Source organism: Vigna radiata, chromosome 5 (genome assembly GCF_000741045.1).
Source record: "Vigna radiata var. radiata cultivar VC1973A chromosome 5, Vradiata_ver6, whole genome shotgun sequence".
Taxonomy (NCBI): domain Eukaryota; kingdom Viridiplantae; phylum Streptophyta; class Magnoliopsida; order Fabales; family Fabaceae; genus Vigna; species Vigna radiata.
This window is the reverse complement of record NC_028355.1, coordinates 25,209,218-25,234,131: the sequence shown is the minus strand read 5'-3', so window position 1 is coordinate 25,234,131 and position 24,914 is coordinate 25,209,218. Positions and strand designations below refer to the sequence as shown.

General features: G+C 34.6%; 4 protein-coding genes across 7 annotated transcripts; 3 read left to right on the top strand and 1 right to left on the bottom strand.

Moving 5' to 3' along the window:
* Nucleotides 1-1,360: 1,360 nt before the first annotated feature.
* On the top strand, nt 1,361-5,729 carry LOC106760759 (ATPase 9, plasma membrane-type). The gene is made up of 11 exons (XM_014644178.2): nt 1,361-1,879; nt 1,954-2,073; nt 2,157-2,708; nt 2,800-3,126; nt 3,215-3,334; nt 3,431-3,553; nt 3,635-4,049; nt 4,146-4,660; nt 4,746-4,919; nt 5,002-5,184; nt 5,265-5,729. The coding sequence occupies exons 1-11, from the start codon at nt 1,838-1,840 to the stop codon at nt 5,541-5,543; spliced, it is 2,850 nt and encodes a 949-aa protein (XP_014499664.1). The 5' UTR covers nt 1,361-1,837; the 3' UTR covers nt 5,544-5,729.
* Nucleotides 5,730-8,857: 3,128 nt separating this feature from the next.
* On the top strand, nt 8,858-11,596 carry LOC106760995 (ribonuclease 3-like protein 1). Of its 2 annotated transcripts, none has more exons than XM_014644459.2 (5): nt 8,858-9,176; nt 9,287-9,500; nt 9,841-9,952; nt 10,305-10,627; nt 10,809-11,596. In XM_014644459.2, the coding sequence occupies exons 1-4, from the start codon at nt 9,075-9,077 to the stop codon at nt 10,441-10,443; spliced, it is 567 nt and encodes a 188-aa protein (XP_014499945.1). In that variant the 5' UTR covers nt 8,858-9,074; the 3' UTR covers nt 10,444-10,627; nt 10,809-11,596. The 2 variants fall into 2 exon arrangements, with proteins under 2 accessions (XP_014499945.1, XP_014499944.1); XM_014644458.2 differs by having other exon boundaries at nt 8,859-9,176; nt 9,814-9,952.
* A 971-nt stretch (nt 11,597-12,567) lies between these two features.
* LOC106761276 (probable receptor-like protein kinase At1g80640) lies at nt 12,568-17,010 on the bottom strand. 3 transcript variants are annotated; one of them, XM_014644812.2, is made up of 12 exons: nt 16,812-17,010; nt 16,389-16,561; nt 15,947-16,304; nt 15,115-15,285; nt 14,753-14,994; nt 14,524-14,656; nt 14,363-14,426; nt 14,188-14,284; nt 14,001-14,100; nt 13,080-13,198; nt 12,912-13,001; nt 12,568-12,826 (listed from the first exon to the last, which is right to left on the bottom strand). In XM_014644812.2, exons 3-12 carry the CDS (start codon nt 16,062-16,064, stop codon nt 12,674-12,676), a joined length of 1,287 nt encoding a protein of 428 aa, XP_014500298.1. In that variant the 5' UTR covers nt 16,065-16,304; nt 16,389-16,561; nt 16,812-17,010; the 3' UTR covers nt 12,568-12,673. The 3 variants fall into 3 exon arrangements, with proteins under 3 accessions (XP_014500298.1, XP_014500297.1, XP_022636890.1); XM_014644811.2 differs by having other exon boundaries at nt 15,947-16,388; nt 16,503-16,561; XM_022781169.1 differs by having other exon boundaries at nt 16,503-16,561.
* Nucleotides 17,011-18,867: 1,857 nt separating this feature from the next.
* On the top strand, nt 18,868-23,695 carry LOC106762886. Its single transcript, XM_014646998.2, has 5 exons — nt 18,868-19,537; nt 21,396-21,446; nt 22,590-22,652; nt 22,779-22,847; nt 23,010-23,695. The coding sequence occupies exons 1-5, from the start codon at nt 19,217-19,219 to the stop codon at nt 23,283-23,285; spliced, it is 780 nt and encodes a 259-aa protein (XP_014502484.1). The 5' UTR covers nt 18,868-19,216; the 3' UTR covers nt 23,286-23,695.
* The last annotated feature ends 1,219 nt before the right edge of the window (nt 23,696-24,914 follow it).

Sequence of the window (24,914 nt, the reverse complement as noted above, 5' to 3'; positions counted from 1 at the left end):
GAAGCCAATATGATACAGAAAATACATGTTTTTAATTACATCAGGCTGTGACTTGAGCCATCCAGAATAGTCTCTGACCATTGTTTTCATGTAAGAAATGAAGTTTTCAATGCAACTGAGATAACAAGCAATGTCTCAGAAGAAAAAAAGAAATTGGTAGCATTATCTGTCACTTCTGTAATGCAATTAATTCTTCAGCCGGCAACTTTAAGCATGTGCATGGAGAATGTCTTCCATGCTTACAATCAAGACAATGTTTGTTTCCAACAACACGGACCAGCATGTCCCTTCAAATTGCAATCATGCCAAAGTCATACTATGATTGTTCTGATAGCAGAGCAATAGCACAGACTACATAGAAAATAGTGTCAAACATTGCAGATAGTGTGATCATATGTTGAGGTAAAATGCAAATTATATACCATTTCTCGTAAAGTTCAAATGAAGGTACAAAATTAAAAATGAAACCGGGGAGGGTAATAAATAAACACAGTTAAAACTTTGGAGATTCATACAGATTCCAAAATTCCTTAAGAAAATAATGTTAAATTTTTATGATTCATCATTTTTTGGCCCCTATGTTGATCTAACTTTCGTAAATTTAAATCTTGTAAAGGTGGGTGGGACAAAAAACACCACTATTTTAACCTCATGCCTAATGATTATTCATCCATCTGGGAATTGATTTTGTCTTCCACAACCGTTTAAAAGATAATCTTAATGACATGACTATAAAAACTATAATTCGGTGTAGCTGAATCATAGTCTCTTTGATTAGATTTTTAACCTTAACAAGTTCCTCTTCTCTTCCCCAAATTGAAGGATACCATAAATCATGGTCACGTCTCGGTCTAACCTAGTTAAGATGCTAAGCAATAGGTCTTCAATCGATGTAGCCAGAATCATACAAAAATAAGGGAACTCTTCTTGGAATAACCTACCTGATACTGACAAATTGAAACTATTATGGTTAAATCTGTGAAGCCACAAGTACAACCGGAATCAAAAAAGTTTGCAGTCATTTTAATTAAAATCAGGAAAAAATTGATTTAATATAAGTCTAAAACAAAAATTACTCCTGACGCTTTTTACTTCTTGACTAGATTCAACCAATTCTCATGTATACTTTTCTTTCAATTAAGAAAAAAAAAAAAGTGAATACTTTCACACATATTACATTCATTCGGTAAAATAATCATACTAAAAATGAACTTTTGTATTTACAGGAAAAAAAAAAGATTAAATAATAGTATCAAATTATTATAAAAAATTTAACGTGCAAAAGTATTTGTATTCTTCCTTTACATGTCCTTAATACAAAATTAAAAAGGAAAAGACGAATCTGAACTCTATTATTGTCTTTGAGAAATTATCATTGTACAGTGAGTGGGTGGATGTGATATGAGAAACAGGGAGAGAAAGGTTAGTTGGGCCGTAGAAGTTAGTCGAAGTGTTTTGGGCTGGGTTTGTATATAATCGGATTGGGCCTGTGTCCTGGGTGCATGAAGACAGGTGGTAGTAATAACGATGAGATTGGGTGGCACGTGGGAGTGCATGAGCGGGGTCAAAGGGAACGCCACGAGGCTCGGTGCTTGGCTCGTTTTTTAGTTTAGTTAGTTATGAAAAGAAAGAAAAGAAAGAAAAGAGAGCAAGTTTGTTTGTGAATGATTGGGAAGGAGTGATTTTAGAATTAGTGTACAGAGAGAAACTCTGACTCACACACTGCCAATAAACCAAAATAGTTAGCATTTCCTTTTGTATATATAATCATCTGTCACACTTTTTTTTTCTCAAGCAACCATCTTCTTTCTCTCTTTAACTTAAAAATAAGAATAACATGGGAGGTCTCGAAGACATCAAGAACGAGGCAGTGGATCTCGTTAGTGTCTTCTTCTCCTTGTATTCTCAGATTTTTATGTTATTGTAATGCAACATGTTTTTGTGTTTTTGCAGGAGCGGATTCCTGTCGATGAAGTGTTCCGCGAACTGAATTGTACTAAGGAAGGTCTCACCAATGAGGAAGGCCAAAAGAGGTTGCAAGTTTTTGGACCCAACAAGTTGGAAGAAAAGGAGGCAATCATCAACTCATTCATTCATTATTTTTTCTTTCTTTGATTTCCTTCTCCATAACGTATTATGTTTCTTTCATCTATCAGGAAAGCAAACTCCTTAAATTCTTGGGTTTTATGTGGAACCCTCTCTCGTGGGTCATGGAAGCCGCTGCCATCATGGCCATTGCATTGGCAAATGGTGGGGGTGAGCCCCCAGACTGGCAAGACTTTGTTGGAATCGTGGTGTTGCTCTTTATCAACTCAACCATCAGTTTCATTGAAGAAAACAACGCCGGCAATGCTGCAGCAGCACTCATGGCAGGCCTTGCTCCCAAAGCCAAGGTTGTCAGAGATGGAAAGTGGTCTGAAGTGGACGCTAGCATACTTGTACCGGGAGATATAATCAGCATCAAACTGGGAGATATCATCCCAGCTGATGCTCGTCTCTTGGAAGGAGATTCCCTCAAGATTGATCAATCTGCACTCACGGGTGAGTCATTACCTGTTACTAGGAACCCCGGTGATGAAGTCTTCTCTGGCTCCACGGTAAAACAAGGAGAGATTGAAGCAGTTGTAATCGCTACTGGGGTTCATACCTTCTTCGGTAAGGCTGCTCACCTAGTCGACAGCACTAACCAAGTTGGCCATTTCCAAAAGGTACAATCTTTTCCACTGTCTGTTCCTGTCTGTTGTAAACTCTTTATTATGCAACTTCATAACGCATGTCACTTTGCATGGTAATGATCAGGTGTTGACGGCCATTGGAAATTTCTGCATTTGCTCAATTGCTGTGGGGATGATCATTGAAATTGTGGTTATGTATCCAATTCAGCACCGCAAGTACAGGAGTGGAATCAACAACCTCTTGGTCCTTCTCATTGGAGGGATTCCCATTGCCATGCCTACAGTCTTGTCAGTAACAATGGCAATTGGTTCCCACAGACTCTCTGAGCAAGGTGCTATCACCAAGAGGATGACAGCCATTGAGGAGATGGCTGGGATGGATGTTCTCTGCAGTGACAAAACTGGCACTCTAACACTTAACAAGCTCACTGTAGACAAGTCTTTGATTGAGGTAATTGAGAAGATGAAAGAAAAGGCTCTATTATTTGGAGAAAATCATTGTTTTGTAACTCTTCAAAACCTATTTCTCATGTATACAGGTTTTCTCAAGAGATGCTGACAAGGATACAGTGATTTTGCTTGGAGCTAGGGCCTCCAGGGTGGAAAACCAGGATGCTATTGATACTTGCATAGTTGGAATGTTGGGTGATCCAAAAGAGGTGTGTAACGATCCTCATTCCACAAAATTAAGCAAGATTCTAAAAGAACAAACCAAAAGAGATATAATGACAACAAACTTGTTCTGTTTGGTGCAGGCTAGAGATGGCATTACAGAGGTGCATTTTCTTCCATTTAACCCAGTGGACAAGCGCACTGCCATAACGTACATAGACAGTGAAGGTAACTGGTACCGAGTAAGCAAGGGTGCACCAGAACAGGTAATCAGTGAAAAACACTGAACGAATCTAATATATTTCATAGTTACATGTAAATTAACCAACCTGTGCTTGCATTGTCAGATTATCGAGCTCTGCAACCTTCGGGAAGACGTGAAGAAGAAGGCTTTATCCATCATTGGAAAATTTGCTGATCGCGGTCTTCGTTCACTTGCTGTCGCAAAACAAGAAGTGCCAGAAAAGACAAAGGAGAGTGCCGGAGGACCATGGCAGTTCGTGGGTCTGTTACCACTTTTTGACCCACCAAGGCATGACAGTGCTGAGACTATAAGGCGCGCTCTCCATCTGGGAGTTAACGTTAAGATGATTACAGGTGATCAGCTAGCTATCGGCAAGGAAACTGGTCGCAGACTTGGCATGGGAAGCAACATGTATCCTTCTTCATCACTCCTGGGTCAGAATAAGGATGAGTCCATGTCTGCACTTCCCATTGATGAACTTATTGAGAAAGCTGATGGCTTTGCCGGTGTCTTCCCTGGTAAATCATCACGCCTTTGCTCGTTAATTAAAACTTCAATTTTCATTCATTTTGATCCGTGTCTGAGTTGACTGTGGCGACATTTCAAATGTGCAGAGCACAAGTACGAGATAGTGAAGAGACTCCAGGACAGGAAACACATATGTGGGATGACAGGAGATGGTGTGAACGATGCTCCTGCACTCAAAAGAGCAGATATTGGAATCGCTGTTGCCGATGCAACTGACGCAGCTCGAAGTGCATCTGACATAGTTCTCACGGAGCCTGGCTTGAGTGTGATCGTGAGTGCTGTGTTGACAAGCAGAGCCATCTTCCAAAGGATGAAGAATTACACCATATATGCTGTTTCTATCACCATCCGAGTGGTGTTAGGCTTTATGCTGCTTGCTCTGATATGGAAGTTTGACTTCTCACCCTTCATGGTTTTGATCATTGCCATTCTGAATGATGGAACCATCATGACCATTTCCAAAGACAGGGTGAAGCCATCTCCAATGCCAGATTCCTGGAAGTTGAGAGAGATTTTTATCACCGGCATTGTTCTCGGTGCCTACCTAGCTGTCATGACTGTTGTCTTCTTCTGGGCTGCTCATGCATCCAACTTTTTCTCGGTAACCTTTTTAAACTATGAAACATTTATTGCAAAATCCTTTCTTTAATCTTTCTCAACCTCTATTGGTTGAAAACCAATGGCAGGACAAATTCGGAGTGAGATCCATCAGGGAAGACCACGGCGAGCTCACGGCAGCTGTTTATCTTCAAGTGAGCATTGTAAGTCAAGCACTCATCTTTGTGACACGCTCGAGGAGCTGGTCTTACGTTGAACGCCCTGGCCTGCTTCTTGTCTTTGCTTTTCTTTCAGCACAGCTGGTGAGTATCAAATGCATGTGTTCTTATGGCTGAGTCACTGTATATAAACAAAAAAGGAGTTGTGATATTTGTGTGTTTGTAGATTGCCACACTCATAGCTGTGTATGCAAACTGGGGATTTGCAAAGATAAAAGGCATTGGATGGGGTTGGGCTGGTGTGATTTGGCTCTACAGCATCGTTTTCTATGTTCCCATGGATATTCTCAAGTTCATCATCCGATATGGACTAACTGGAAAGGCTTGGAACAATATCACAGATAATAGGGTAGGTAACATGAATGAGTGTCCTCAATGTTTTGAATATTTTAAAGTGAGTAACCTCTGACATTGTTTTGTATGATGCAGGTTGCTTTCACCTCAAAGAACGATTATGGAAAGGGAGAAAGAGAAGCACAGTGGGCTGCAGCTCAGCGCACATTGCATGGCTTGAACCCACCTGAAACTGATGAGATGTTGAATGAGAAAAACAACTACAGGGAGCTGTCGGAACTTGCAGAACAGGCCAAGAAAAGGGCTGAGGTGGCAAGGCTAAGGGAGCTTCACACTCTAAAGGGTCATGTTGAGTCTGTTGTGAAGCTCAAAGGACTTGACATTGAGACAATCCAGCAGCACTACACAGTGTGATCATCAGATGCTGTCGGAACCCACACGACATAGAGATTTAGAAAATAAAATAGAAGAGAAATAGACAATTTATTATATTGCCCTTTTCGTCTCGAATCTTATTTGGATTCTGAAGAACGCAAGGGCTGATAGAATAATCCAATGATTTGAGATTGTGCAGCACAATCCATGATTGGAAGCAGTGTTTTGCTCAAGTTATATATCATTGTAATTTACCTTAGCTCTAGCATTGTTTTCTTATTTCATACTCAATGAATGAAAGAAGATTTTGTGTCTTCACTTTCTGTCTTCATCACTTACTAGATTCCCAGAAAGGAACTCTTCTTAGGAAACTTCCAAAAAAAGAAAAAATAATCCAATACATTATTTAAAAAACTAAAATATATATATATAAACTTTGTTGTCAACTGATAATTTTTATAAAGTTATTCAAGTCAATTTTTTTTAAGTCAAGCGAGGCTAATATAAATAAGATGTAAGTATTCTAAAAACTAGTATAATAATTTTAAATATATATATATATATATATATATATATATATATTGACAGAAAAAAATGGAACATTTCAAACCTTAAAAAAGAACAATATAGAAATAAAATATAATGAATTAAAAAGATATTATTCATAAAGTTTATTTGTTGTGAAATTTTGTTTGCTGTGAAATTCAATAAAAGTCATAGAATACATGTAGTTTGACACGTCAATATGTAAAATCCATTCATTTGACAATATTATGTTAGGAATTTGTAAAATAATGTAATTTGATTGGTTAAAAATAATTAGGTTTAAATTTTTTTTTTTTAAAGTTAAATAATTATCAATGAAATGTCCCATTTGAATCCCTAATCTTTTTCCTCTTAAAGGGATTCCCTTCTCTCATCATCTCCATTGAAACTTCTTCTGCGGCATTTCATCATCTTTTTCTTTTTCATTTATTTTCTTCTTTACCATTACAAAAACAAAGTTCAGTTACCTTCCATTTTCACCTTCAATCTCCAACACCTCACAGAACCATCCTTCATCGTCATTTTCATCTTCTACCTGCACCAAATCACCAACCAAAAATGGCATTCTCAATCCTAACCCACTCTCCACTTCCACTCTGCACAAAACAATTTCAATGCAGTACAAATCAAATAGAGCAGTGCAATCCAGTTTCATCAACAAAGCACCAAATTACAAAAAGAACAGAAAATGAAGGAAAGATGGAGATGGAGTTGCTGCAGAGAAGGAGCCCCAAAAGAATCAACTGTTGGTGGTCATGATGGGTCGCGATTGGGTCCTCTAGTAGCAGTGGCACGACTGCTGCATCATGGATTCGCGATTTGGAAAGGAAGAAGAAGGAGAGCCCCATAAAAAGAAGGAAGATTGATATTGGTAGCAATGGCCGTGACAACCACAATGAACTGAAAGAAGAACAGCTTGATTGGATATTGAAGGAAGAAATCCAACACGGCCGAGAACAACGACACCAACGAATTCCCGGTTGAAAGCGCGCCGCAAATATAAATACACAAGGAAAATAAATACAGGTAATTTATAAAACATGACATTTAAATTGTAATATTTCAACCTATGATCGACAAATGTTGTAATCAAATATTTTTAATGAGTATAAGTGTGTTAATTTGTTAACAAAATACATATGAATGAATACATGGTATCTAACTGTTGATAGCACTGATTTTTGTTTTTATATTTTTTTAAATCAAATTAATAAAATTAAATTATTAGTAAGAAAAACATTAATAAATAAAAATTGTTTAAAATTTAATTTTATAAATTTTTGTATTTTATAAATTTAAATTTTACTGTACAACTTGCTTAAATTATTTTTTAGAAAAGTTATATTTACTTGTAATTATATTATAATATGCAGTTTCATTACATTATACTCTAAAGTTAACTTTTAATTTGAATTTATACTTTAAAATATTGTTATACGTGATAATAAAATGTTAAAATTAATTTACACAGGTTTTGAAACAGGTCAATTCAACCACCTAGAGTAGCAAATGATTAGAACAAACTTCTATGGAATAGGAGATTAATAAAATATTTAGCCTATTCTGCCTTCTTAACTATGAAGGGTGTTTTACTAAAAAACTTCACCAACATTCAAACTTAAAACATATATCATACTTTAAAATTTGTTCTATTATTAATTTTTGTGTTACATTTTGGTGCATATTTTTTCAATGATATTTAATAAATAAAAAGTTGTTTATAGGAAAACTTGTCTCTTTTTCTTTTGAGCAAGTATTAGCATATTGTATTAAAATACAATTTAGTTTTTATGTATACATACTAAATTGTGTTTTAATAATTATAGCTACAAACTAAACTACAGTCTGATGATAATTTTTAAGTAAATATTATATTTATTTTAGAAACCTTAACTCAACTTAATTCAATTTCACCACTAAATTGAAACTTATTCACTCTTAAGAATCAAATTAACCATTTTATATTTATAGAGGAATGTGTGTATATATATATATATATATATATATATATATATATATATATATATATTAAATTTCATATTAAATATAAATAAGAATAAATATATTAAAATTATATATAATTTTTTTCTTTTGTATGTATACTGTTTTAGCTATTTTACTTTAAATTAATTTAAAATAAAACTGCTCTTATTATATAATAATAATAGTAAAATTAATAAAATACAACTGTATATATTTCCTTACAGTTTAAGTTTAAAAATGTTTTTTATTTCAATAATTATTATTCAATTACATAATTTTTATTATTGTAAAAAAGTGGGCCCACACACATCAATGTTTTCACTATGATTAAATAAAATAAGTTATATGTTTTCACTATATTTGGGTTAAAATCTTCTTATATATGTTTTGATTAGGAGTTAAGTTATGAGAAAAATCAATAAGAAAATAAAAAGGAAAACTTAGAATCAGTATAGTATAAATATGATTTCAATTATAATATTAAATTTTAGGTAAACATTATATAATCTATTACTATTTAACAAAGTGTGTTTAATAAAAAAGAATTCAAAATCTCAACAAATTTACTATAATTATGCCCAAAAAATTATAGCAGGAGAGTAAGGACTTTTATAAATAAATCATCCTCTTGTCTTATGCTGTTATATTTGTAATCCTCTTCTAACATTATCTTATCTTTGGTTAAATTTACACAGTTTTTTAATTTTTTTTTTCATGAATAGAATTTCACATAGATAATTGTATCTCTTCTATCTTCTGGTATGTTTGTACTTTACACAGAAAAAGATTCTATTAAAATGTACTCAACCGAGGGCTTTTATTCAATGGACAAACAACTTAGTTTTCAAAGAGTTTATAAAAGTAAATCTAACTCATTCATTGAATTGTATTTGCATTTACATGAGAAGAAAGATTCAGTGAGAAACAACAAGATTGGTGTTCTGCTTCCTTCATAACTTTCATTTTCGGTCCCTTCAATCTTCTTCATTATATCTTCTCACAAACTGCCAAAGTTTATTGAATAGGAGAAGACAAATAAGCATGGAAAACAATTTCTCTCACACCCCAAAACTTGCTGTTAATCTCAAAAACCTTCCTCCAATCGATCCCTTTCAAATCACAAGTCCTTCCTCTAATTCAAAGGTTGTCTATTTTCTTATTTTCCTTTCTGTTTTTTTACAATTGGGTTCGCGTAAAATTTGTCTCTTTTTTTATCTTTTGAAAGAAAATTTTTCTTGCCCTCTCTTTTGCAGAATAAGATGAACAACAGTTCTTGTAGCAGAACTGCTGTTAAAGCTGTAAAGCGAAAACCTAGTCTGAGAAAGTTTCGTGCTTCTGATAAAGACATTGTCAAAGAACCCTCATTGGAAATGACGAAAATTGCAGATGAGGGAGCTTCTTCAACTTCATCTAACGAAAAGAGTGAGTCTTGTGGCACCTCAACAACTCCGTCTCAGACACAAGAAGGTTGGTATTACAGTTGCCTTTGTTCTTGCTTTTGCTTTATTTGTTTTTTTTTTTTTTTGTTGAAGTATGGGGATGATTTCTCTTTCATTTTGATGCTCTTTCTGAGTCACATAAATTGCCTATCTTTTGTGCTTTCTCAAAATTGTTCTTGATTGTCTCTAATCATTATAGTGTGCTAGGTCTTCAAGTTGTTAGTGGAGAACCATTGAATTCTTGATTTACTCCATTAAAATTTTTTCCTGTCTTTTACTTTGGTTTGCCAGTGTTGGATGATGTCTTATTCTCTCTTTAATTCATATTTTTTTCTTCCAAGATGTTTCTTCTATCAATTTGAATTTAGGTATGAAGAAAGGAACTGCAAGGTCTAATTTGTATGAAATCTGTGCTGCAAATCATTGGAAACCCCCAATCTTTGAATGTTGCAAAGAGGAAGGCCCAAGTCATGAGAGAATGTATGTGTACTACCTACATCTTATTTGGTTATGTTTTTGCCTTGCTGAATAATTCTTTAGTTTTCTCTGTTATGATGACTTAGTGTTGTATCCTCTTCTAAATTGTACAATTTAAGTAGCAATATCTTATATAAAAAGCTCATTGTTGGTCACAAGATTGCATTGATTGCCACTAAAGTTGTTCAATTACTTGATCATGTGTCATCCGGAAATAAACTTCAAACAATTGGCCTTTATGATAGTAAATTTCTTTTGCTGCTATCCTTCTGTTTGTCACACATGATGAAACTAAAGGAAATATCATTATACATTTTCTTGCTGTTATCCTGTGACTAGTTGATGCTTATCTCAGGTTCACCTTCAAGGTTATCATTACCATAGAAGCATCAAGAAACACATTAGAGTGCTATGGTGCCCCTCATCGGAAAAAGAAAGAAGCAGCAGATGACGCAGCTGAGGGAGCATTATTTTACCTCAAGTATAACCAATAAATAGAAAGTAGGTTATTGGATATCATCAGCAGCCAAGTCTTCTACTATTTCATTCTTCGGTGATACTCTCTAAACTCGGTAGCCAATGATCAGAAGAAGACCATACATTCTTAGGAGAGCTTCTTAACCCTTTTCCCGTCAAATCTTGTGTCCTCCTTCTGGTTAATGTATTGTCATTACGAGGGTGAGTTCTGTTTGATGATGTTCTTGTTTCTTTTGTCATATCACCAACAGTTGCTTTAGTCCTGCCTCCATTAAGCAGGCTCACAAAGCAATTATCATGCAATAAACAATCATCATTATTATTATTATTAACATTTATACTCACATTCCTAACATGGTTCTTATTTTTGGAATTTTTGTAGTTATTTGTTTTCTTTGCAGTGCTTTTATTCATGAAGACACAACAAGTGGAAGGCATACCATCATCTTTTTCCTCTTTGCTGGATTGTGTGTTTCTAATCTCATAAACTGAAGAACTGGTTGCAGTTTCATGAGCAGGAGAAGGAGAGCTCCTTGGAGATAGCCCTTGAAGCTTTCTTATTGTGCTCAATGGTACTACATAGTACTTTTGTCCAAGCACAAGCTTTGCATCTGGTTCAACAACTGCCCATGGTTGCTGGAACACATTTGGATATGTTACACAACATCTTGGATAGCGGCACATAATCTCAGCTGCAGTCACTGGTCTGTCATGGAGCTCAACATGACCACCACGATGGACAATATGTAGAAGCGTGGTCTTTGGATTCTTTGCCGAAATCCGGCGTGGAAATGGCATGGTTTCCCTGTGTTTGGGGAGTTCGGGAAGGGGTGGGGGAGAAGCTATTCTAAACTCATTAGGAAGAGTATTTAAGTAGTTCATCAAGGTGAAGTGGTAAAAGGAAAATTTCAAGACATGTTGCCTTGGCTGTTAGTGATTTCCTTCATTGGTAGTATCGTTAAAATTGTCTCCTATCGAGGCATAGTAGATTGAATCTTCTGTATCATTCATGTTTCTCTTGTTTTCTTTTCCAAGATTGCATTTATGCCTACTAAGATGACATGAAAAGGAACTCTACACAAGATGCTCCCTTATAAGTGAAGAAAATTAAGTGATTAAAATAAAACTTCTATGCCAATGTAATTAAATATTTGAAAATATTAGTTCAAATAACTTGTAGAATTGTAGAAAAGTACGTAAGTTCTTATTAAGAAGTTTATTAGAAGCTAACATGAGTTATGGTCACGGAATCATGATGAGTGGTCTGTACGTTATGTATTTGTTGTGGATTCTGCAAGGAATAATTTGAGCACTACTGTAAGTTATCTTAATGTTTCAATGATTGGAGGGACTGTTTGTCTAGGACAATGCATCCATTTTCTGTCATAAAAATCATCGCCAAATTAGTATCGTAAATTTTCTAATCGTATCTATTTAGAAGTTATAAGGCATATGCTTAAGCCGACTAAGCAAATTTTTGTTTGTAAGTGATTAAACTCCTTGAAATTGATGACTACGAAGAAACATGAGATTCTTACGAAGATGGTTGGAGGAATTTTACATTTTCTGTGTTCATTTCTGCTATGAAAACAAAACCAGTGATTAAGCGTGCGGGATAATTTATAGTACTCATGACAGGAATCGTGAATTTCAAGAAATTTAGTATACATTAAAAACAAAGTGAACCCAATCTTGGACTTATTTTCCATCTCTTTCTAGTTGTTTTCCATGGGTTTGACTTGAAAACAAACTTCAGTGCTGTGTTCTTATTAGATTGTTTCTAGTTAGCAAAAATGCCAACTTGACCCTGCTTCAATATCCAATTTCTTAGTATCCTGTTAACCGTAAACTTCATGTTTAAATGTTAGAAATACATTTGTCTGCGTGGTGTGTTGGTTTTCTTTCTAAGATTAATGATTTGTAAGTCCAAATGCGTCTTTCGGTTATACAGCCACCAAATTAATCTTATAGAATGTTTTCAGAACTTGTAAAGATGGTAATATCACTGTGGTATGTCATACGCGTGTAAGTGTCCAATATATGTCATATAAGAACACATCGTTTAATAGACATATTCGAGTTTCATATGGTACGAGTGAAAGAAGAATCAAATTGCAATCATAAATAATTACACTTGGATATTCCTCTTTGGCTCTTTGTAATATTAATAACAATAATTATAATAATAAAGTGTTTAAAAAGTGCACAGGTACAATAGTTGAAAAATGAAAAAACTATTATACAATATCAATGAGAGTTCTCTGAGCTGATGGATTCTGTAACTCTTAATGACCCTCCAAGCTCAACGGGTACCAAAGGGATGAGAGAGTGCAGCACGTCTGTTATGAGTGGCCTATAACTTGGTTCTGCTTGCACGCAGAGTACAGCAACTGCAGCAACCTGTAGAATGCTAACATGAACTTAAGATGTTGCATTTATCATTAAGCAGAAAAACTTGTGATAAAAGTGCTTCTACCCAACGAACCTGATACAAGTGCTTCAAATCCATTGTGTCTCTGATAACAGGATCAAGAATACTTGGAAGCTTCGATCTGTCAGTTAGCTGAGGCATGGCCTGCAAGGTGAAAGTTTTAACCATCAAGTACTGCAGAACTGGAGTTTTCATTCAGATTTCTCCACTGAGAAAACATACCCATGATACAAGGGATTGATATTGGTTTGAGGTCATGTTCTCCATGGGTTTTCTTCCGGTTAGGAGTTCTAGAAGGACAACCCCAAAAGCATAGACATCGCTCTTGTCAGTTAGTTTACCTGAAAAGCTGGTTCTTGTTACTTTCATTTTGAAGGAAAATGGAAAAATGGAAAGATCAAGCTTCATACTTTCAGTCAGCTTAAAGCTATTACAAGGGGAAACGGTTCAATTCACTAATATCTCTTTTACCCTCACAAAGTAAGCTAGTACTTGCAAATTACACAATATATCAAGATTTTTTAATGGGTTTTACTGAAGTTTTTTAAGGCTAGGCTTCAATATCTAATGATGAATATAAAAGAATGAAATGCATGAGGGGAATGGAGTGGAATAGAATGAAACGGGACAAAGGTACCATTCCTATGTTTGGAAATCTATCATGGAATAGATAATACCATCCCCATGCCCTCCATCCAACTACACCTCATTTCACTTCATTCCATCCCTTTCAGTCAGTCCAAACATAGCCTTTTAGGTTTCCTGTCTTCCTCTATCCCTCTTAATTGGATTATTTTCCTTTACAATACTGTACATAGTAAGTTACTAAACTTCAACAAAAGAAAAAGTAGATTATGTCCTTTTCCTTTCTCAACTTGCACAAGGATAAAAGAAATTTCCCCCAAATAAGAAAACTCCATTCACTGATTGTCATTCAGGGTAATCACAATTGTGGGACTTATTTATTATAGTACCTAGCAATGGCAGCAGTCACTAGAGAAATAGATAAAAAGAATGAAATAAAAACTTAGAAAGAAATGATTTGCGAAAGAAAAGTGAAGTGATCAAACAGGGAGAGCATGAAGCAACAGTGTAGCAAGGTTTATGTTATGTCTTTTGGTGATGATAAATATTCCGGCATACCATGTGATATGTACTCAGGGGCCACGTATCCTAAAGTTCCTGACATCTTCATGTTCTTGTGTTGCATTCCAGAAACCATAGCAAATCCAAAATCTGATAACTGAATCACAAAACTCAGAAAGGAAAATGAACAATATAATTAACTAATTGAGAACATGTAAGATTATTAAGTCAATAACAATCTAACCTTCGCATTAAAGTTAGAATCCAGAAGAACATTGGAAGATTGTAAGTCTCGATGAACCACGGGAGGATTGGAGTGTTCATGGAGATATTCTAATGCTCTAAAAGACGAAATATGCATTAGACAATGGCAACGAATACTTAATTAATTTTAAGTAGAAAAGGGATCCTAAATTCACCTGGCAACATCAACAGCAATTCTTAACCTTAGATACCAGGTTAAAGATGCCCCTCGATTAGGACCTACAATTGTTGATATCAATGAGCCACATGTGATCATTAAGTTCCCAATAGATGAACTTTTTCCCTTTTTCTTGATCAACATTAATGAAAAATGTACCATGCAATTGAGTTTCCAGAGACCCGTTCTCCATCAATTCATAAACAAGAAACCTCGATTGACCATGAACACAATAACCCATAAGTTTTATGATATTCTGATGACGCATCTTGCTCAACCAACTCACTTCATTCTGCAATTTAGCGCAACAGCTAAAGGCGAATTCAATAAAGAGAAATATCATATCCCAGGAAATACATGTTCAAGTATAATTGTAAAGGACCATCACCTCAAATTCTCTATCAGCGTCACTATCTGCTTTCTTCACAGCTGCCTGGAAATGCTCATCAAAGTTAGCTCTGTAAATGATTCTAGAACCACTCTTTCTCATAATACTGCTTGTGCTAAAGCTGTTCGTGGCAGCCTCCAACAGCTGATAGTCAAAAATAGCAACTGAACTCTTCTTATCAGCCATCCTTGAGTAGTTAAGTTTTGCATTAACCGAGCTTAAAGTCTCCCCTTTTGCAGCCTCTACAAGTTCAATAAATAAATGAATGAGGAGCGGAAAAGGAATTTTCTATGCTTGCATTACCTCTGCACAAAAACAAAAAGAAGACCCAAATAAAGTTTCACCAGAGAAACTAGTCATACCAGTGGTTTCTTGGCTTTTACTTCTGGAGAGTTTTAAGGTTTTATGTCGACGGAACCAGACATAAAGTATGATTAGGAAGACTCCACCAAGAAGACCAGAACAAGAAACTAATGCAGTTAGAATTCTCTTATTCAAATTCTGATGGTGCACTGCTCTGACCTCATGAATACCTGTTCCAAAGTATGACAGCAAAATAGTTCATTAAGCACCAATTTCAAGGTTTTAAATTGCAGTTTCCGTCATGTTTCTTGATATTGCCGAAAATTACGGACAAATGCAGACACGATTGCAGTTGCGGACACTTGAAAAACCGGTCCCAGAGCTTTTTTAAAACCGATACACCGAACTTGCATAAAAATTCAAATCAAAGAAAACGTTGATGGGAATTACAATTCAAAAAATAAAATATAATATGAAAAAGTTGGTCGGGAGATCGTTAAAGCCAGAAAATGAATACTTAAAGAGCAAAATGAGGAAACAGTTTTGTTTTATCAGAATTTATGACTGCCAGTGAAAGGTTATGGTTTTCCAAGGACTCAGCACCAAAATATGAATGTTTTATTACTTTTTTACTTTCAAAATTGCATTTTTCAGAAACCACGCTTATATATATCAAGAAAATGTTCACACCCGACCACGATTCAAGGAAAATTCATGATAACAGAAAATAGGAAGTAGAAACAGTACAGTAGGGCTGTGTAGTTTGGGGTTTCAAGAATTTTGTAGAGTTTAGAGCCAATGCTAACTCATAAAAGGCACTACCAAGCACGGAGCGAGCAGAAACTAAAAAATGAATGTTAAAAATAAGCGTAGAAGTTGTTGGTATGGTACCTGGAGACTCAGCTTGTGCATTTTGAGAAACAGAAATGAAAGATGCAGCATGAAGAATTGGCGATGAAAGAGAAATGCTAAGCACCGAAATAGGTAGGAAGAGAACAAGAAGATTCATCTGGGGTGTCCTTGTCGAAGGAGAGAGAGTGGAATGGAATAACTTGTTGTCAAGAGAAGCTTCTTTCTTTTCTTGTTCAATTTTGAAACGAGTTTTGGCTGTGCAGAAATGGACAAAGCCACAAAGGTTCTTCTTTCAGGAAAACCGAGAAAGCACTTTCTAGTCCATTTTTAATTTGCTGATTGATGAAGCATGATGAGAGATTTCACAGAAGAGAGAAGGTGGGGGGCAACATGGAACCTGAAATCACGTGGCAGTTATCTAAAGGCGAGTGTGGAGAGTTCAAAAGTTATTGGGACACCCAGGGTTTGTGAGATGCACAACCTGCATGTGGGTCATCACCATTTATGCTACACCAACAAAAATTAATGCAAGGATTTTCCTAAGGTGCTTGCTTTGCCAACTTTTGGAACATAAAGTTCTAAGCCTTCTCTTTACCTGTTTATCTCTTCTTTTTTCAAATTATACACTTGTTCTCTAACTCCTTCAGGGTCCCCCTGTTTGGCAATTTGTCATAAAAGTAGAGTGCATATTCAAAGACACATTATACCTTGTCATTTCTGAATAGATTGAAATTAAATCTTACCATTTCTATGTTTACTTAATCAGCAGTAGTGGAGTGTGTATCTTTCAATTCTTAATGCACATTTATATAGACACTAGATTACTGAATTTGGAAATGAAATATAACTCTTATTTTAACTGCTATTTCTACTGTTTTTACTTAGAAGTTGAAATCATACTCACAGAATAATTGGGAACAGGATGTGACCATATCAGAAAGATGGCATGTAATTTTCACCAAACAATACAGCTCACCCATTGCCGAAGGAAAGGGGGAAAACAACAAATAAATCCAGTTAAACTAAAGAACAATAGAATAGAAAGTTGGCCATAATTATAGTCATGAAATGCATTATGTATAATTACTTTTTGGAGGAAAATGCATGTTGCAATAACGTCACATACGTCACGTGAACCTTTATCATAAAAAAACCATCCCATCAAAACGGGAAAACATAGGCAAAATAACTAAAACATTTATTTACATATAAATGGTTTATCCATATATTTAGGACAAATTTTAAATATTAAACAACTATTAATAACATATACAATGTTGTATTTGAATTTTGATCTGATATTATATTCTCGTGTTTAAGTTTATGACAGATTAAACAATCATTAACACTTTTTTATGATAAATTTATTTATTTAAACTTTTCATGCACTTCTGATCTCTCTTGCTTGTTATTATATATGTACTGTAAATTTCATCTTGTTATATAATAATAGAATAAAGATACTTAGACAACATTTTTTTGATAATATTTGAACATCATTTACGTGTCATTGTGTGAATGGTCCATGGTGGTGTTTATGATTATTATTATTGATTGTGGAGTAATTTTGGACCAATCAGACAATGACACATATGATAATGTTCAAATGTTGTCAAAAAAATGTTGTCTGAATATCATTACCCATAATAATATACCTAAAAAAATACCATTATGTTATCATGAAGTTTTGAAACAATAGAATAAATAGAAAGAGAGAACAAAATTTAGATTTACAGAATCCAAAGTAATAAAACAAAATGTTAATGAATAATACCGGTTGAGAAAAAAAAATTATGTATTAAAAGTAAAGTATTTGAGAAGTGTAAAGTATTTAATTAAATATTTAACAATGAATACTAAATGAATTCGCAGAGTTTGATGAGTCTATATATTGTGGGTTGGGTTGGGACTGTACTGGGTTTTATTTGGGCTATCTATCCATGGTTTGGGCTACTTCTTTCTCCACTCCCATATTTTTCTTTTTCTTCTACCTTCATAATTTAAAAAATGATTAATATAATTTTGTTATGATATATCCAAAATATATTCTAAATTACACAAATTATTATATAATTTCAAACAGTTTTAATAATAAGATAAAAAGTTGCAAGAAAAAAGAATAAGCATATATATATATATATATATATATATATATATATATATATATATATATATATATATATATATATATATATATATGTATGTATGTATATTATAATAAAAGAGAGAAAAATAGGTTTTCAAATTAAATTTGCATTCAGATTCTTATCTTGAGAAAGGAAACATTCCAAAGGACCAACACTTTATAGATGTAATCACTTTTTTAATTAGATGTAATGTATCATCAAAAACACGATTACATTCTAAACTATATACTTAATTTAATATAATAATGGCATCATTGGACTAATAAAGCACCATAATTTTATGTTTTTTAGGTTAACTTTTTTAATGAGTTTTGAAGAAAAAAATTATAAACTCAACAGAAAAATCATCTTTAAAGACAATTTTGATCCATATATAGTTAGATATAAATGTGAATATATTTTGTTTAGTATATTGGTATATAAATTATTTAGTTAAATCCCAGCCTCTTTGATGTTTCGAGGCATATTTAATTATATTAAATATATACACATTGCATCTAATTTATTTATTTATTTAAAATATCTCACTATGTAGCACTGGGTTTATAATCACACACTAGTTTCTATGAATAAATTTTGTGTTTTAATATAGTTCACCCAAATTGCTTAATATATTTGGCAACATTGCATAAAGTGAATTAAAGATTTAAAATTTGATAGTATTGATATTACAAAGTGTGATGATAAAGTAAATGATTTTGAATGAAGGTGGAAATTAAGTTAGAGTAAGATTTATAGAATTGGTTTTGACGAAGGTATTGGTGAAGGAATATGAAAACGATATGGAGCCATGGATATGGTGGTTGAAGAATCCATCCATGTTTTAATATTTTGTTTGAAATCACCAAAAATGGGAATAAAAGAGCAGAGAAGATAAAAAAGAACACTTGAGGTTTGTTTGACACGTGAAACTGAGGTGGGACCCCAAGGAATGATCCACACAGCAACATCTTCTATGACAATTTTCAATTGCAATCACAACGAAAGCCTTTCCCTTTCTTCAATTTTCTTCCATTTCTGATTATATTAATATTTCTGAGGAGTGGTGATATGCAGAATAGCAGAATCATATAACCCTCTTTCTTTCTCTCTTTCTTTCCATACTATTGCCTATTTAACATTCCAACCACACCCACTTCTTTCTTCTAATCCACCTCACCAGATGTGCCACGACGACGACTGGGTCAACCTCGCCGTCGCCGACGATTCCCTCGTCGTCAACCTTCTCCTCCGCCTACACCACACTCCTCCTCTTCCCCCGCCGCCGCTCTCTCTTCACCTCCACTGGACAGTCCGTCAGCGCCGCTCGAGATCCGTACGCAGACACGCCGCCGCCGTGTCTCACAAAAAACAGGACTCCACCAGAGCCAGCCCCACCACGCCGCTCTCCTGGAGCGGCGCCACGTCAGGAAGCGGCGGCAACCTGGACGGCTACGAGGAGTCCAGCCGCCCAACCAGTCTACCCCAAACCTCAAGATCTAAGGTTCATTCTCTTCTCCTTCTCTTTCTATCTTGTGTTTCACTTCTCCGTCACGCTCGTGACCCTCACGTGTCAGTTAAACGGCCAGCGCCAAACTGTTTATTTTTTTTTTACGAGGCTATCTGCAACTGTAGCTATATGTTTGTATGTATGCATGGTGGTGTGACAGTTTTTCTTGGAATCTCGAATGGACGAAAATGCCATTGGCGGGATTTGATCTACGCCAGATTTAGAATTGTACATCTGTTATTTTGATTTTCCTTTTTCCTTCTTAGAAAGTTCGTTGGACTTGGAGGGGACTATGGTGTTGTGAATTTGAAACAAGAGTAGTTACTACTTTGATTCAACGCATGGCTTTTCTTCGATGACTCTTCTTTCTTCCTCCACACTTTTCCCTTTTAAATTACGGAAACGCCCTTCCTTCAGAACCAAATTTCGTATCTCCAGCGTGTTTCGCCCGTATAAGATGGAAGTTGCAACTGATCTTATTTTATTTTATTGGTATTGGTATTTGCGTAATATTGTGGGAATAGCATGTTTTTTCGGGTGGCGTGTTTTCGTGGGAAATTGCTTCTTCTTGTTGTTCTTCGTCTTCTTCATCTGTTGTGGTGGTTGGCACTGCATAATGTTTGGTGGTGGTTGACTGGTTGTGCGATTTTTTTCTGGTGTTTATAATTACGATGCTACGAAAGGGTAGGGTTGGGTGGGAAACTTGTATTTGTGTCGTCGCTCCATTTATGCTTTTCCTGCACCCGCGCACACACACACACTCTCTCTCCTCTTTCGCTTTCGTGCTTTAATAATACTAGTAATTATTTTTAACTAATCCCACTCCATGGGTGTGCGTCGTCGTTTCACATGCGAGTTAAATAAAGGATGACAAATGTCAGTTACGACATCATCGTCAATGTTTGAACACAAGGCGAGCCTCTGTGTTCATGTCAAATAATAAGATAGTGAATGGCAAAAGGCAAAAGGCAAAAGTCAAAAGTAGAAATGCCATTTTTTTTCAGAGTTTTTGATTGGGAAGAGTTATTCAATAGTTTTGTTGTTTGGTGGGACAGTGTTGGAATTGTGAGAATCTGTGGTTATTTTATATTTTGGGGAGGGAGTGGTGTAGCGTGTGAGGAAAATAAATGAAATGGGGTAAGCACTAAGCAGTGTGAGTATCTATCTCGTGTTTTTTTTTTTTTTTTTTTAATTTGGGGTCCAAAATAAATAAATAAATAAATACTTGGAAAGTAAAAAGAGTAAATAAAAGGGGCTGGCATTCTGGTGCGTTAAATGCCACAAACGATTATAGCTATTTTGGTAGCTCCCATTCGAAAATCGAAGGGGACCACATGGTTACCAAATCTGTGGGTTGTGTCAATGCCTACTGCCTTCATTTTCAAACACAGTTAAATTATTTGGCATGGAACCCTTCGTTTTTGGATGGACATCCTAGCCAGCTCTCTTCTTCATCCATCCCAAAACAACGTCGTTCTTTCTGTATCGCTGTGATGGTACGGAGCCACTGCACTATGACCGTAACGTATAAATAGCAAGTTCTCATAGTAGAATATGGTACACTTCAATTAATGCTACCTTGAGTCTTACTTCTCAGATGCATTTTTTATTTTTTTCAGGTTTTCTTTCTCTCTTCACATTATTATTACACACATTAAAAGTATCGGTTCCCAAAAGAAGGTCGATGTGAATGGGTATTCCTTCTCGTGTCATAAAAAATAATAAAGACCGTAACAGCTAATTACACAGATTGTGGTTTTAAGGAATAAAACAATCTCATTAATTTAATAATTTGCTCTATAAATCCATATTTTTCTGGATCCTGAATTCTCTTACATTTGGTATTTTGCAGGTTTCTAATCCCGGTGAAACGGCCACTACCAGAAAGTCAAGAAGAAAAAAGGTAAATATGAGCCTTTTACTCGATGTCTATATTCTCGAATATTCTAGTAATTGGACTGTTTCATAAATTTAACTTTTCAGGAACACTTAATTATAGGAACCGTGATGCGCGTGTATCGGGATATTTTAAGAGATAAGAAAGAATATATATCTGTATGCTATTTAAGAATCGTAAGAATATGAATCAAGGCTAGATAGAAGAGGCGCTGGATGGTTGCCTATCTATGACGAGATAAATACTTTTGTAGACCATGTTTGAGAAAGTTGGGCAGACCAAATCATCAACACTATACTTTATGGTACATAATCATATAGACCTAGACTACCCAACTTGTCTATTATTGATTGGTCTAGACCACCAACTTGTGTAGACAGCATCTATGCAGCGGATTTCCCTATACCAATGTGTTCTCATTGTGTCCTTACAAGCATTCTTTTGACTTTCGTACTGGTCACTCCCAATCTCTCTCTACATTTCTACTATATCTTTGTATCATATCTATTGCTTTCTCTCTTCATCCTTTTTCCCCACACCCTGTTTTTCAGCTTCCCTCTACCCTCCACTTTTGGATGGAGCGTGTTTACAATTTGTCTTTCTCATATGACCTAAGAAACTAGAGAGAGAGAGAGAGAGAGAGAGAGAGAGAGAGAGAGAGAGAGGACCAATGAGTTGTGCTGATAAACGTTGCTTAAACTTATACGACCTTAGCAGTTGGTGAATTGCTGTTAATTGAATAGAAGGACAAATTAGTTTACATGTTCTAATGGAGTATTGAAAACACACTAAAGCAAAGTTTGATTGATCCAACAACTGTGAGGACTAGATGGTCAGTAAATCGCATAAGTTCATGTGTTTCTAACTTACAATTCAATTTTTTCTGTTTTTTCCGCCCCTCCTTTATTAAAGACCGTGACTCAATGGGTTGTTGCCGTTTAAGATGTCTTGAAAAAATATCTATATTTAATGATTTTATATCTTTTGTTTTTTAGCTCGTGGTTTAGTTATAATTTCAACCAGTTCTTACAGCTAACACAATTGGAGTAGCGCCATGACCCCATGTTTTACTTCTTTTCTTCTCCCTTTGTGTTTCTTCCTTTCTGTTTTCAGTTGCCTGCTTAAACCTAATGCTTGTCGTGTCTGCAGACCTTAGCTGAACTAAAAGATGAGGAGGATTTGTTGTTGAAGGAAAGAAGAAGTTTGAAAAAAGTAAGATTTTGCGTTTATTTTCATAAATAGTTTAATTTCGCTTCACGTGAGTTTTATTTATTCCTTACCTTTGGAGATATAATTGGTTATGGTTTATTCACCAACATTGTGTGGATTTGGGAACAGGAACTGGCGTCCTTGCGTCTCACTGTTGAGAAACATAGAACCACAAATGAAAGCTTAAAGAGAATGAAGGTAAAACTCCTTTCTAAAACCTTATTGCTAATTCTTAGTTCACTCCTAACATAATAAGCTTTGAATGACTGTTGCTTTCCGTAACTAAAGTCTGTTGAATGACGAACAAACGTATCTGACATATGGTGCATTAGAATCTAAAGTGTTGATCTTTTTTAACAGCTTGATTTTGTGTCACGGCAAAACTCTAGTGCTGCTACTGCTGCGGCCTCTGAGGTGTGTGGGAAAGCTGTCAGTGGCCCGTCTCAGTTTGCAACGTCAGAGTGTCATTCAGCTAATTCAGTCTCCCGAAACACTGCCACACATGACGTTTCACCTGTTTGTGCAGCAAATGCTTCTCCCAAAGCACAAGAGAATGGTAACCAAGAATCTACATTCGTGCTTCCTGATCTAAATCTGCCCGTTGATGAGAATTTCAGCGCCAATGCCATGCATTGAATTAGCTTACCTAATAAAAAGATAAAATCTCGAGTGATATTCGTTCAGCATATGGACAAGTTTGTCCGGCATCATCTTCCAACTATGCCTAATAGTGATAGTACAAGGGATAGCAAGTCAGTTCTAACAAATTAAGTTTTGCTAATGTAATTGTAGATGTTAAACCATTAACATTTCCTACTTGGTCAAAACTGATTGATGTGGAAATTGTTTTTTTCTTTTCATTCATGAAACTGAGGGTAGTGTAGAAATCCTAACAGATCAGGTGTAGTTCCATTTTTTTTTCCCTTCACAGGTTTCTACATTGTCCAAAATTCTTTGTGGCAACCCTCGATCGTCCTTTATTATAGATATATTTCCTCATTAATGTAATTACCTGTTCTACATAGATAATTCAAGAATTTTGGTTCTTTCTAATTCTCTTCAAAAGCTTGTTATGCATCCTTTAAGAAGGTAACGTTTTCAAATTCTTGCTACTCACTAAACCTCTTAATTAGCTTGCCATTTATAAGTGTGAAATTTTAATAATGTTTTTTTGGACCATGGATTGATGATACATTAGATCAAATCGACTCAATATGTCAACGTATAAACATCAAAACATAGAATCAAACTAAGTTTTACTATATATTTCGTTTTTAAATAAATCATTAAAAGCAGAATACTATATTATTAAAATGTTAATTGAATTATAGTTTTATTAACAATATAAATCTATCAATTATCAAACTACTTTAAATTTAACTTTTGAAATTAAATATTTGAATTCAGTTTAGAGTGAAAAAGAAACTATCATGAGAGGAATACTGATCCTATACTTTTTAGTCCAAACACACGGGTAGATCTTCTTTTGCCGTTTTTTTTTATTTAATTTTCATTTAGATTTAACAATATATATATATATATATATATATATATATATATATATATATATATATATACAATAGTTTTTTTAATTGGGTCATAAAAAAATACGAAAATTTTGAAGAAAATATACTTAAAAATGATCTAATAATTGCCTTTTAATACTATTATTAAGTTTTATTGATATTTTAAATTTTAAACACATATGTGTGTATCTAAAAATGATCACTAAAACAAACAATAAGTTATGAGCTAATGAAAATAAATGACTAATCTTCCACATAAGCACATTTAAAAATAATCGTTAATCATATAAGCCTAAGAAAAAGTATAAATGAAAATGTAATATATTATATTGTAATAAATCCACAAACATTATTTCCTTCTGGTTGAACTTCTTCGTACAAACTATATTCGTCTTATTTAAAAAGTGCAATAAAATACAAAAGAAAAACAATAATACAAATATGCTATTGATCAAGCAAAAGCATAATATAAATAGAATTTTTAATTTTTAATGTAAGAACTACCGCAAAATTTAAGTAAGACGAAACGAAGAATAAAGAATGTAAATATATTATCGAGGTTATAATCAGATTAACACAAGAAGAGGCAAAACCCCAAACCCAATTTCAAAACTGAAGACCTCACTTTCTCGAATCGCAAAACAGAAAAGAGGATCAAAAGCTCCAATTCAAGCCTTGAATCAACGTAGAAGAAATAGAATCTCAATCCCAATTCCCAATTTAAGAAACCCTAAATTCA

Bases quoted from the DNA above. Each gene is read 5' to 3' on its own strand.
- LOC106762886 (XM_014646998.2), top strand. From the start codon at position 19,217: ATGTGCCACGACGACGACTGGGTCAACCTCGCCGTCGCCGACGATTCC. The intron at 19,538-21,395 runs GTTCATTCTCTT...GGTATTTTGCAG, and splicing joins CCCAAACCTCAAGATCTAAG to GTTTCTAATCCCGGTGAAAC. The intron at 22,848-23,009 runs GTAAAACTCCTT...CTTTTTTAACAG, and splicing joins AAAGCTTAAAGAGAATGAAG to CTTGATTTTGTGTCACGGCA.
- LOC106760759 (XM_014644178.2), top strand. From the start codon at position 1,838: ATGGGAGGTCTCGAAGACATCAAGAACGAGGCAGTGGATCTC. The intron at 4,661-4,745 runs GTAACCTTTTTA...AACCAATGGCAG, and splicing joins ATGCATCCAACTTTTTCTCG to GACAAATTCGGAGTGAGATC. The intron at 4,920-5,001 runs GTGAGTATCAAA...GTGTGTTTGTAG, and splicing joins CTTTTCTTTCAGCACAGCTG to ATTGCCACACTCATAGCTGT.
- LOC106761276 (XM_014644812.2), bottom strand. From the start codon at position 16,064: ATGAATCTTCTTGTTCTCTTCCTACCTATTTCGGTGCTTAGCATTTCT. The intron at 15,286-15,946 runs GTACCATACCAA...ACTTTGGAACAG, and splicing joins TGCACAAGCTGAGTCTCCAG to GTATTCATGAGGTCAGAGCA. The intron at 14,657-14,752 runs GTGATGGTCCTT...GCTAAATTGCAG, and splicing joins ACGCTGATAGAGAATTTGAG to AATGAAGTGAGTTGGTTGAG.
- LOC106760995 (XM_014644458.2), top strand. From the start codon at position 9,075: ATGGAAAACAATTTCTCTCACACCCCAAAACTTGCTGTTAATCTCAAA. The intron at 9,501-9,813 runs GTTGGTATTACA...TTTTCTTCCAAG, and splicing joins TCCGTCTCAGACACAAGAAG to ATGTTTCTTCTATCAATTTG. The intron at 9,953-10,304 runs GTATGTGTACTA...TGCTTATCTCAG, and splicing joins GGCCCAAGTCATGAGAGAAT to GTTCACCTTCAAGGTTATCA.